The following is a 12,888-nucleotide window of genomic DNA, read 5'->3' on the forward strand; positions in this document are numbered from 1 at the left end:
CTCCGGGCCCCGCCCCACGTTCTCGGCCTCGTCCCCGCGCTCTGGGCCCCGCCCCACGTTCTCGGCCGCGCCCACACGCCCCGGGCCCCGCCCCGCGCTCTGGCCCCGCCCCCGCACTTCCGGGCGGCGGCCGGCGGGGGCGCTCCGGCCTGGGCTTCGGCGCTCTGGGCTTGGGCTCCCCGCTCGGGGAAGCGATTGCGGCCGCCGCCGCTGCCGCCGCCGCAGGACCGGCCGGAGTCGGGCCGGAGCCGCGTCGCCCGGTGCAGGCGGGTGAGAGCGGACGGCCGGCCTCGGCGGCGCCCCCGCGGCCTGCCCCGCGCCGGTCTCCGGGCCGCCGCGCCGCCGCTGCGATGGGGGCCGCCCGGGGCCGCGCCCCCGCCCCGTCCCGCCGGCCGCGCCGCCGCTGAGCGCATGGGCCGTGCCGCGCCGCTCCGGGAGCCGGGCCGGGGCCCCGCCGCCGCCGCCGGTGAGTAACGCGGGCCGGGCGCGCGTTCCTGCGGGGCGCGGGCCTGTGCGGCCGCCCATTGTAGGCCGCGTAGGCCGGGCGGGCCGGGCGCGGGACCCGGAAGAGGGGCTCGGCGGGTGCGGGCTCAGGGGGCGTGCGGGGCGGCGCGCAGCGCGGAGTGGGCGGTGCGGACGGGGGGCTGAGCCAGGGGGCTGCGTGGGGCTAGGGGCCGTAAGGGCGGGCGTGCCAGAGCGGAGCTGAGCGCTCGGGCTGGAGACGGCGGGGCCGTGGGCGCGGGGCCGTGGGAACCCGGGGAAGTGCGGGCTTGGCTCCGGGAAGGGCAGCCCTTGCTCTGGGTGCGTGCACCAGTGCGAGGAGCATCCGGGAGTCCGAGGGGGTGTGGGGCGTCCTTCCTGGAGGAGGCTGGCACCACCCAAGCACGCCCGTGGGTCTGTGGGCCCGGGCCCCGTCTCGCGTGCGGTGTAGAGCAGTGCCGTGTGCGGGGATCCCGGGCAGAGGCTGGGCAGCGGCGCATCCCTTCCCTGTTCTTTCAGCCGAAAGTGGGTTTGAGGGAGCATGGAACCCAAGGAGGCGCCCCCACGGAGACGGGTGCCCTGTGCTTGGACCTGAGCAACTCCGCGCTTTCAGGTCGACGCCTTGTACCTACAGCTCGCTCTCGGCTATGGGTCTGACCCACATGTTGGAATTCAGGCCCCCGTGAAGCCAGAGCTGCAGGGCCGGGACAAGGAAACTTGCAGCTCAGCGCTGGGGACAGTAGAGAAAACAAGCAAACATCAGTTTTCCGGGGATTTTCCTGAGCCCATCTCCAACCCCGTTGAGGAGGAGTTCTTGCTGTGTGTCTCCGCGGCTCCTTTCTCCTCGCACGTCTGTCCTCAGGCGTCCTGGGATCCGCAGAGCACACAGGGCCTAAACCTGACCTCCCCGGGGGGCCATATTTGAGTTTCACTTTTGAGAACTTACATTCAGGGACAAGAACGGACAGGCATGCAAAAATACGACGTTTCTGTGGGATTTGCAGGAGGCGTGGGGGTGTCCTGGGTTTCTGGAGTCAGAAGAGTGGGCTGCGTGGTTGTTGAGAATTTAGATGGTGAAGGAATGGATTCCACTGTAAAACTGTGGTCCTGGTCATTTTGGAGTTTAGTGAAGGGACAGGAGAATGTCAGTCATGCTCTGTGACTGCCACACGCCACGTAAATCAAGAGTGAAAAAGTTACTTTTGAGCAAAACACGTGAACGCATAAACACGTGTCGCGTTGAGCTGGCTGCCATGGTACCCCGGGGGTTTGCGGCAGCAGTGACTGAAGGAGATTTTAAGTGCCTTATCAGGCTTGTAGATTACTTTTATGGAACCCTTTTATTGATGGTGGTTGCCGACTGTTGGCCAGATTCAGTGCTTGTGGGCATTTGACTCTCCCTGAATTAACATTAATGGCTTTATGTGTGGTAGGTCTGTGTGTAAGCTAAACGCTTGGTGGGCCTCGATGTGGGAACCCAGAGGCCGCAGGAGTCAGAGCGTGTTCCGATAGTGCCCGTAATCTGGAGAGGCATTCTTGTGCTTCTGGGGACAGCAGAGGTCTTCCGTCACTTGACAGCCAAAAATAGATGTGAGTTATAAGAACTATGTCTTCCGGGCACTGAAAAATACTTTAAAATGATTAGGGGGATGTGCTCACACATGAATTGAAGAATCAGTTTTTAGAGACAGCCCCAGTTTTGTACTAAAGGGCTAGATGGGGAGTTTCGTTGCGGTCCTTGTAGCTCAGTTGTTCAGCGTCTGTGAGGGGCTGATGTTTGGCATCTGTGACAATTCTCATTTGCCTTCACATCAATGAATGAAACGTTTATCGGTTGCAAGACCTCGTGCTAGGAGCTGGGGGTCCCAGGAAGGGGTTTCATTGGCTGCTACTGATAATTGATGCAGCAGAGAGCCGCGTCTTGAGAGCAGGGGACAGTGACTTGTCATTAACTTCCCGTTGGAACACAGTGACTCAGTTCTTTCTCAGGCTGGTGAAGTAACGAGTGTTTCTGAGGGTAGGGCTCAGGGAGCCAGGCATGAGCCCTCCTTCCTTGGGAAGGCACCCTGGACAAGGGTACATGAGATATCCGTGAGCTGGTGCGGAACTAAGACACCACAGGTGCTCATTCATGTTGACGGGGCTCAAAGAAAGTGACTTCGCAGTCCAAGTGGTCCCTGATGGCAGGGTGCCTCAGCCCATGGGCCTTGACCTTAAAAAAGCAGGCTGTTCCTGCTGAGATGACCGCCTACGCAGTCGTTTTCACTAAAAGTCATCAGCTGCAGGAATGTCATTTGGGGCCCATAACTGGGACCGATTCCCTGTGTCTGGGTGCTTTTCGCTGCTGGCAGGTGCGGGGTGAACAGCGTCCATGCAGGCCCTGGCCCGAGCGTGGAGGGGTGGCCAGGGAGAGCTGCCCTTTGTGTTCGTCCCACGTTTTAGGGCTCGTTCAGTGCTCCCGGCGGTTGGACCTGACGTGCTTTTCTCCAGCGCGTTTGTAGTCAGACCACCTTGATCTTCGGTCCCGGCAGGCCGCCAGGCTGGGCGGTGTTGCTCCGCTCGTGGGCTCTCTGAGCTCCTGTAGGGTCACCACCAGGAAGGGCCAAGACCATGAGAGTCCCCGTCCAGGATAGCGTTCCTTCACACCTATGGCAGGCTTGTTGCAGCAGCAACAGCGAAACCACCAACCCCGCAGTCCTGACCCCTAAGAGGGCTGGTAGTTTGGGTTTGAGCTTGCAGAGGTAGGTCTTGTGAGCAATACACCTCCTTAGCTGAGAGGTAGAGCTGCATTTGGGCTCCAGTTTTCTTTGTCCATACCTTCTCTGTTCTTCTGAGTGCCCATTGCCATTTGCCCAGAAGGATACTTTGCTTCTGAGTCTGGTCAAAGGCAGCATTCCAGTGGAAGCATTTTCTAAGATCGTCCTCACTGGTGCTGTTAGATGGCCACTGTGTTTGTGGGGAGGGGGTGTCCTTTGGTCACCTGGTTGAAGGTGCTGAAGGTGGCCCACAGTTGTTTCTGTAGGTGTGTGCTGAGAGTTAAAGGAATACCTCCTTGTGTGTTTGCACCTGTCGGGAGGCACACTGAGTGTGAAGTGACGGGGTAGTCAGAAAACACAGTGGCTGTGGGCCTAGAGAGCGTGGGGAGCAGACATGACCACCTGCCTTGTGGTGTGTGATGTGCCTGCCTTTCCGTACCTGAGTATCGCGGCAACCCTGCCATGCAGGTGGGCCATCGCCCTCATCGTACGTGGGAGGACCCAGCTCTCCTCATCCAGGCCTACGAAGCCAGGCGGCCTAGGAAACACATTTCTTCTTCCAGTCCTCCTGCCTCCCGGGAAACTGCAGGGAAGGACTGGCTCTGGCCGAGATGGGAGGTCCCCAGGCTGCTGGTCTCGGTGATGTTCTCACAGAACGACACCTGAGGGTAGTGGCCATCTCCCTGCTCTGGACACTGATCTTTTAGATCCAGAGGCATTCCTGTAGTTGTAAAAGTTCCCAGAAATTGTTTTCATACAGTACAAACCTACGGCAAAAGATTGAAAATGTAAACTGAATTTCTGGCTTTGTGTTGGAGCGGGAGGGCGTCATAATGGATCTTGTCTTGAGAAAACCTCTGTGGTCATGTTTCCGTGGACCCACCTTTCCTAATCCTTGTCCTCTTAATGGTTTCAACAGGACAGATTGCTTCCCTGTGGAGCTGTAAGTACTGATGTATTAGGGTGCCGCGCTCATTGTTCCTTGACGCACAGAGTCCCAAAATGAATATCCAAGAACAGGGTTTCCCTTTGGACCTTGGAACAAGTTTCACCGAAGATGCCCCCCGACCCCCGGTGCCTGGTGAGGAGGGTGAACTGGTGTCCACAGACCCCAGGCCCGTCAGCTACAGCTTCTGCTCCGGGAAAGGGGAGACTTCAGCGGCCACTCCGAGGCGCTCGGATCTGGACCTGGGGTACGAGCCTGAGGGCAGCGCCTCGCCCACCCCGCCGTACTTGAAGTGGGCCGAGTCGCTGCACTCCTTACTGGACGACCAAGACGGGATAAACCTGTTTCGGACTTTCCTGAAGCAGGAGGACTGTGCGGACCTGCTGGATTTCTGGTTTGCCTGCAGCGGCTTCAGGAAGCTGGAGCCCTGCGACTCGAATGAGGAGAAGAGGCTGAAGCTGGCCAAAGCGATCTACCGCAAGTACATCCTCGACAACACCGGCATCGTGTCCCGGCAGACGAAGCCTGCAACCAAGAGCTTCATAAAAGACTGCATCATGAAGCAGCTGATTGACCCTGCCATGTTTGACCAGGCCCAGACGGAGATCCAGTCCACCATGGAAGAGAACACCTACCCCTCTTTCCTCAAGTCCGATATTTATTTGGAATATACGAGGACCGGCTCAGAGAGCCCGAAGCTCTGTAGTGACCAGAGCTCTGGGTCCGGGACGGGGAAGGGCGTGCCCGGATACCTGCCCACTCTGAACGAAGACGAGGAATGGAAGTGTGACCAGGACCCAGACGAAGACAGTGGCAGAGACCCTGCTCCCCCCGGCAGGCTCACACAGAAGCTGCTCCTGGAGACGGCCGCCCCGTGGGCCTCCTCAAGTAGACGGTACAGCGAAGGCAGAGAATTCAGGTGAGTCCGATGCAAGGCGTCCCTGTCTGTGCTCACGTCTGAGACCTGGAGGACTGGCCAGGGCAGAGTGTCGGGAAGGAGCGGGCTCGTCCCTCCGCCCCCGAGGGGCTGTGCTCCTGCTCCTGGGGTGGGTTGGGCTGTTTGTACCGCTTCGCGATACCTTCCCGTTTGTCGTTAAATGTTTGTACTGTCTGTGAGCTGAGGACCCTGTTGTTAAGAGCAGCCTAGGGTACGTGGCCTCGTGTGTCATTAGGAGTGTTGGAGGTCTCGGAAGTCCTGCCGTCCCGATGTCGCCTCCGGCGGTGATGTCTACACTCGCTCGCACAGGAGGCAGGCTTACTCCAGCCACGTCATTCTTGGGGCTGTCACAGAGAGGAGCTGTGTCTGGTGACAGTTTCCTAAGACTCTTCCCGGAGGTCGGGAGGTGTCGGCGGGGAGGCTGCCACGTGACGTTGTCAGGGCCCTTGGCCACGGGCTGAGGATGTAGCTCTAGGGGCGGTCCTCTGCCCTCTGCGGTGGGTGTGGAGCACACGGACACCCCATGTACTGGTGCGCTGCAACTCGGGACGCACTGGCGGGGCTGCCAGGGGGTCGTTCCGTGTGGGCACCTGCATCTCCTCTCTCTTCTCCGGGTTCTGGAGGTATCCTGGGCACGGGTCGGAGCCTCTGGCCGATGCTAGCCAGGTTGGTGGGGCACTTCTCTCTTCCACGCATTTCCCTGTGGCTGCTTCTGGGGACGTCGATCCGTGAAACTGTCAAAGCGGGGAATCCGTGTGACCCGCTGATTTCATTGGGAGTCAGAATCCTCTCCCCTCCTCTCCCGTGATGTGATTAAAACCTGGATCGTTTCTTCAGGCTTACAGTGGTAGAGAAATTGGCTCCTTGCTAATAAACACAGGATAAAACTTTCTTTCCTTTTTTATTTTATTTTTTTTTGTAAGATTTTTTATTTATTTGACACAGAGAGCAGAACACAAGCAGGGGCAGAGGCAGAGGGAGAAGCAGGCTTCTCATGAGCAGAGGGCCAGATGCAGGGCTCGGCCCCAGGACTCTGGGATCACCACCCCAGCTGCTTAACAACAGAGCCATCCAGGTGCCCCATTTCTAAGATAGATTTATTTATTTATTTAAAAGAGTTTTGAAAATTTACTTGACAGAGACACAGCAAAAGAGAAACGCAAGCAGGGGCAGAGGGAGAGGGAGAAGTAGGCTTCCCACCGAGCAGGGAGCCCGATGCAGGGCTCGATCTGAAGACCCTGAGATCATGACCTGAGCCAAAGGCAGATGCCTAACGACTGAGCCACCCATGCGCCCCCATTTCTAAGGTTTAAATATCATTTAAATGATTGAACAATTTAAATGTCGTTTAAGTGATTCAGGGTACACCATTTGTAGTAATTTTTGTGCACCTTTTGCTTATGTCTTGAGCTAAACACTATTGATATAGCAAACTTTTTAGGGCAGAACTTCCCCTAAATTATTATAAGTAAGGCTACTAATTGATACAGCTTTAATTTAATTTTACTTTATTTTTTATTTTTTCTAAGTTTGCATTTATTTGACAGAGCTTGAGCGTATAAGCAGGGGGAGTAGCCAGAAGAGGGAGCAGCAGGCTCCCTGTAGAGCAGAGAGCCGTTGTGAGCCTCGATCCCAGGACCCTGGGATCATGACCTGTGCTGAAGGCAGTCGCTTACCCAGCTGAGCCCCCCAGCTGCCCCCGACACAGGTTTTAAAACCCAACCTAAAATTATTTAATTAGAAGTTTTAAGATGAGATTAAATTGGAGTCCTGGGCTTTAGGAAAAACATTTTGAGCTCGATTCTGCTTGCTTGCTTGTTTTCTGCCTGACTTTTTGTCTGTCTTTTTTTTTTTTTTATTTGCTTTTAAGTAGTTTTTAAACCCAGTGTAGGGCTCGAGCATAGAACCCCAAGATTGAATTGCATACGCGACCACCTGAGCTGGCCAGGGCTCAGGGTTTGAGACCTAAAATCAGAATTGGGCAGCTCTATTGGTGGAGCACGCGACTCTCCATCTCAGCCTCATGAGTTTGGGCGCCGGTTTGGGTAGAGAGATGACTTAAGGAAAAAAAAAAATCCCGAGCCCCATCCTGCACTTTATGCCGTTCTCAGTCCTCAGCAGCAATTTTGGGTTTTCTTTCTTTGGTTTGTTCTATTTGTAATAAGCAAGAGTTGCTTTTAAATTAATAGACTGTGTTGGCTTCCCTTTTTTAAGGGGGTTGAGCTGTAAGGACCGTGGCCCGTTTTAGTTCTGACCTGTCGTGCAGGGGCCGGCGGCAGAGGGAGGCCAGAGCTCGGGCGTCCCTCCTGCACTTGAACGCCGTTCTGTGCGAGGTCGCCTGGGGTCCTTCTGTGGGTGGAGGATCTCTGATGTCAGGGTCGTCCTGACGCGCGCTGACGGGGCATGGCGTCCCGCACATTCCACTTGTCCTTTGGGGGTGTGTGGTCAGGGTGCACTAGGCTGAAGTCACAGCAAGGCCCCCACACCCCCCTCCCACCCCAGCTTAATCAGTGAAGGGGATTGGTTGACTGAGACCAGTGAAGAGTCCAGAGGCAGGACCAGCTTCAGATGGGGTTTGATCTGGACTGCAGCCACTTTTCTTTTATAGACTTAATTGTTTCAGAGCAGTTTTAGGTTATCAGCAAAAAGGAGAGGAAGGTACAGAGGTTTCCCATCACCCCCAGTCCCCCAAACACACAGCCTGGCCCGTTGTCAACCTCCTCACCAGAGCAGTATGTCTGTTACAGCGGACAAGACTGCATCAGTGGCATCGCCCTGCAACGGCCACCGTCTCCGTCGGGGCTGGTGCCCCACGCTGGGCACTCTGGGGGCCCCACGAAGGCGCGGAGACTTGGAACCACCATCGCAGTGTGGGACAGACTAGTTTCACTGTCCTGAAAAGTCTCTGTGCTCTGCCTTTTCCTCCTGTCCTTTCCCCCAACCCCAGGAAACTGCTTTTCCTTTTCTTTTTTTTGCCTGACGTAGCTTTTGCCTTTTCCACAGCGTCAAGTAGTTGGAATCACACAGCCTGTGCCTTTCCCTGGTGGCTTCTTTCCCTTGGCGATAGCAGGTCCCTCCATGTCTTCCCATGGCTCGCAGCTCCTTCCTTTTTGGCGCTGAGCGATAGCTTGTTGTGTGGATGGATGACGGGGGGTTTATGCCCTTGCCTGCTGAAGGACAGCGGAGTCGCTCCCAGGTTCTGGCAATCATTAATGAAGCGGCAGTCAACTTTGGTGGTGCAGGTTTTGTGTGGACAGAAGTTTTCGCCTCCTTTGGGTAAACACCATGGAGTGCGATTGCTGGGTCACAAGGTGAGAGCACGTTTAGTTTTGTAAGAAACTGCCCCTTCTCTTTTCTCTGCCTTCCCGTGGCCACTTTTGCTGGCAGGTTGGAGGTGGCTACTGTGGCGACCTTGGGCTCTGGGCTCCCTTGCTTTTTAAACAGACATTGTCCCCAGCATTTGAAGGGGGTCTTGCATTTGGCTCTGTGTGGCCAGGGGTGCTCTTGCCTCTGTCCCGACTGTTCTAGCACAGTCTCTGTGCAGGGGCCCGGGATTGCGCTGCTGGCCTTCACATCAAGTAGGGCAAACCAGAAGGGACATGAGAGGCCCACGGCTCCCCAGTGGGGACCCATCCAGAGGTGGGTCAGGGTGGAAGGTAAAGGGAAGAGGAGGGCAGGTGCTGCCTGCCTTGAAGGGGGCCGGGAGCTGGACTGGAAATCTCCTTCTTGGGGATGCACTTCCTGTGGGCAGCGGGTGCCTCCCTTAAGCATTGATTCTGCCTGGGGAAGCGGGTCTGGAGGACTGTCGTTTAGGGTCTCTTGAGCCTGAGCCCTACATTCCCATAGGTTTGACACCCTGGGGCTGCCCTGTTGTGCTCGCTGGTGTTGTTCAACCTCCCTAACCAGGCCGCGGCTGTTTCCCAGAGGAGGTCTGAGTATCCGCCTTCATTTGGCCGCGTGGGTGCGCATGTGGCTGTTCTTCCTCTGGCCGATGTGTGGGAAGTTAAATGAGTGTCACGTTTAGGTCTCTGTCAAAGCTCAGAAGACACTTGTGCCCTTGGCCTTTTTTGGCATTTATCCTGTCTACCTGGCGTCATTTTGCCCTGGGCCAAGGGATCCCAGAATGCCTTGCTCTCCGTGTCTCTGTGCAAATTCTCTTCTCTGGGTCTGTGCAAATTTTCCTCATCTCCATTGCCATAGTCGGTGAACTTTGAACATAACTTTGGTTGGTTCCCACCCACTGTTTTTTTTTTTTTTTTAAAGATTTTATTTATTTATTTGACAGAGAAAGATTACAAGTAGGCAGAGAGGCAGGCAGAGAGAGAGAGGAGGAAGCAGGCTCCCTGTCGAGCAGAGAGCCTGATGCGGGACTCGATCCCAGGACCCTGAGATCATGACCTGAGCCGAAGGCAGCGGCTTAACCCACTGAGCCACCCAGGCGCCCCCCACCCACTGTTTTAACTGGTGTGAATTGACAGAGGGTCCTCTGGTGCTGGCTGTGTTTGGCCGAAGGGCCAGGTGTTGTAAGATGGTAGCCGGCAGGCATGGGGGCACCTGGGTGTTTCCCCTGGGTCAGGTCCTGATCCCAGAGTCCTGGGATTGAGCCCCCGTTGTGTAGCAGGGCGCTTGTTTCTGCCTCTCCCTCTGCAACCCCCCACTTGCGCATGAGCTCTCGCTCTCTCAGATAAAGGAATAGAATCTTTTTTTTTTTTTTTTTTAAGGATTTTATGTACTTATTTGACAGAAAGCAAGAGCATAAGCAGGGGAAGAGCCGGCAGGGGGAGAGGGGGACACAGACTTCACACTGAGCTGGAAGCCTGATGCAGGGTGCGGGGCTTGATGCAGGGCTCGATCCCAGGACCCTGGAATCATGAGCCGAAGGGGACACTTAATGACTGAGCCACCCCGGTGCCCCATGAATAGACTCATTAAAAAGGAAAAAAAAAGTGTGGCCTGGCCCTTAGGTGTGTTCCGGGACTGTGTGGGAGTGCCTGTCTCATGTTCTCCTGACCCACTGCTTGGTCACCTGCCCCAGCCCTTCAGCTCTCCGCACCTAGCAGTCGCTGCTGGGTTTGACGATGGACGTTTGCAGATGCTTTCCACGTGTCTTTACTGCCCTCACCCTTATCACTGGCTGAGAAGTTCCCCAAGGACAGGGTCTCAGATGTTTTCTTGTGTCTCCCTGGTGGGCCAGCCCAGTGAGGAGCTCCTGTTCAGGGCCGGTCCTCATGGTCACGGCCAGAGAGTAGATCACGGATGCCCTTCACAGCGGGAGCAGCTCAGCATGTACAGGGCCGACAGCCAGGGTGCCTTGGCGGCTCGGTTGGCGGAGCGTGCGACCCTTGACCCCGGGGCTGTACTTTTGAGCCCCACACTGGGTGTAGAGAGGACTTAAACACCAAAAACTAAATAGAGAAGTTGGGAGGTAGGACAAGCAGCCCTCCCTCCTTAAGGTCCATTCAGAGTTTGACTGAAGAAGTGTTCGGCCTGTTTGTCGGCTTGTGTCTGTGTTTCTGGTAACGGCTTCGAAGGCCTGGAGAAGAAACATCAAAAGAGGAAGTGCCCCAGATACACAGTTTCTCGTGGAAGACAGAAAAGTAAGACTGGTCCCGGGTTTCTGACGGAGTTCGGGGGTGGGGGTTGGGCAGCGGCTCTAGTGATGGTGGCCTGGCCGTGGCGGGCACCCTCCCGCACCGTGGGGCGGTGGCCCTGCGGGCCCGTCTGCTTGGAGCGCCACACATGCTCTGCAGTGTGCGAGTTTTAGGCCAGTGGTGGAGGAGGGCAGCTCATTTTTAAAGTCCGGTTCTCCCTGAGGTCCTCCTGCTCTCTCTGTGGTACTGCTTGCCGTTCCTCTCGGTGAGGGGCCGGACGCCAGGGGAGCGCACGGCCCTGTTGCCTTCCCTTGTCCTCCTCCGGATGTGTGACACGTGCCGCTGGGTGGACCTCAGAGGAGCGGACCCGTGGTGGTCCGCGGCCGTGGCGTTCTCGCGTCAGGAGCGGGCTGCCGTCACTACCTTGCTGGGTGGACCGGGAGTGGGAAGCCTGTGGTTTAGCTTCGTGACCGCTTGCTTGGTGACGTCTCCTCTGGGCAGTGCCTCGGGAGCTCAGCCTTCAGGTCTGTGGGGGCGGGATCTCCGCGCTCCTCTGCACCCGGGGACGGTGAAGGGGCACCTGCCTGGGGAGGTGGCCACAGGGCATCCGCTTCGGGCGTGGGGCAGTCGTCCGGGCCACGCGCAGCCGGAGCTCCGCACACCCGCCTATTGCCCCGCGCTCCTCCTCTCGTGCTCCTCGTCATCTGCTCGATGTTGGCGAGGTTGGTGTCAGAGCCACGGCTGGCTTCAGAGATGCGGATGATATGTTCCGATTTTGATGTATTTCCTTCCGGGGAGGCATGTTAATGCCCACGCAAACCTGGTCCTTGTAGTCATTCTGGCCTCCAAGAGGCGCCCCAGAGCGTCACATCCCCGCTCCCTTCCGCCCCCGTCCGGGCCGGCCGCGGGTGCGGATCCCTGCCCACCGTGCACTGACCGCCTCCGCTGCTCGCTGCCTGCGCGCTGGCTCCCACCGCCTGCTCCGGGGCTGCTGCAGAACCTATTTTTTTTTTTTTAAATAGGCTCCACACCTGGCACGGAGCTCAGCGTGGGGCTCGGACTCACGACCATGAGATCAAGGGTCGGATGCTCAACTGGCTGCGCCCCCGTGTGCCCCCAGTACAGAACCTCTCATGAGGCCCCTGTCTCTCCTCCCACAGCGCCCACGCCGACTCTCCCAAGTGCAGGTCTGGTCACGTCCGCCCTCCTTCCAGCTCGGCTGGGACTTCCCGCCGCGCCCGGACTCCTGCCTGAGCTCCTGCAGTGACACGTACCTGTGCTGGCCTTGAGCCGTCCGTAATGCCCATCAGTGCAGTGGGACTGGCCCTTACAGTTCTAGGGTTAGTCTGAAGGCGTTTCAGCTCTGCCGCAGCCGTGTTAAGACTCCGTGGTCTAGTGCTCTGCAGCAGCTTCCACAGAGCCCCGCGGGACGCCCGCAGCCGGGGCCACCTTGCCAAGGCCTCTCTCCCGGTCTCACGAGACAGGCGTGCCAGGAAGGGACGGGCTTGCAGGGGCTGGCAAGCGCTGCTGGGGCCCGGGGCCCTTTGCGGTGGGGACGACGCGCCCTGGACTCTGACGTGCCCCGGACTCCGACGCTTCCCGGACTCTGACAGGCGGCTGCAGCTGTTCTGGGACCGTGCAGGCTCGATGTGCTGGGCCTGGGGAGCAGCTCCGGGAACTGCGTGGTACCTGCGAATCAGCGGCCGCTGGGACCGCCCGTTCTCATGCCCAGTGCCGCAGAGGTTTCGGTTTGACTCTTCCTCCCCGGCCCTGTTACCTTGTCCGCAGTCCTGGCTCCCGTCTTTGTGCTGTGTAGGAATGAGGAGGTTGGGCGTTCAGGTGTCGTGGTGGCTCGGCTGGACGCGGGGCAGTGTCGTGGCCTCTCTCCAGGCCGGGCCGGCACAGGGGCGGCGCACACGGTATGTGGAGGGGCACTGCATCCCGCGTCCCATTGTTGCAGACGCTCCGTGGAGCGAGCCCCTCCGGGTCCTCTTCAAGCCTGTTCGTTCCAGAAGTGCTTGATCTGAGGAACCTGCTCAGTGTATCTCTTCAGTCCCCTCGTGGGACTGAGGCCGGCCGCCTGACTTTATTAGAATAAACTGCTTCAGCATCTTTGGCGAGCCCACGAGAGAGGCTGTGCATAGGGCCTGTGGCGCAGAGCGGGGCTCAGCCATGCCC

At 57.7% G+C, this 12,888-nt stretch overlaps 1 protein-coding gene across 2 annotated transcripts in view; it reads left to right on the forward strand.

Annotated features, from left to right (window-relative positions):
* The first annotated feature begins 4,155 nt into the window (after nucleotides 1-4,155).
* Nucleotides 4,156-12,888, forward strand: part of AXIN1 (axin 1) — a 48,533-nt gene continuing 39,800 nt past the window's right edge. The window contains exon 1 of one of the 2 annotated variants that reach the window (XM_044234066.1): nucleotides 4,156-5,101. In XM_044234066.1, coding sequence (XP_044090001.1) covers nucleotides 4,239-5,101 — 863 coding nt within the window. In that variant the 5' untranslated portion in view covers nucleotides 4,156-4,238. The remainder of the gene's footprint in view (nucleotides 5,102-12,888) is intronic. The other variant, XM_044234065.1, reaches the window with a different exon arrangement.

The sequence above is a fragment of the Neovison vison genome, chromosome 14 (genome assembly GCF_020171115.1).
Source record: "Neovison vison isolate M4711 chromosome 14, ASM_NN_V1, whole genome shotgun sequence".
Classification (NCBI taxonomy): Eukaryota; Metazoa; Chordata; class Mammalia; order Carnivora; family Mustelidae; genus Neogale; species Neogale vison.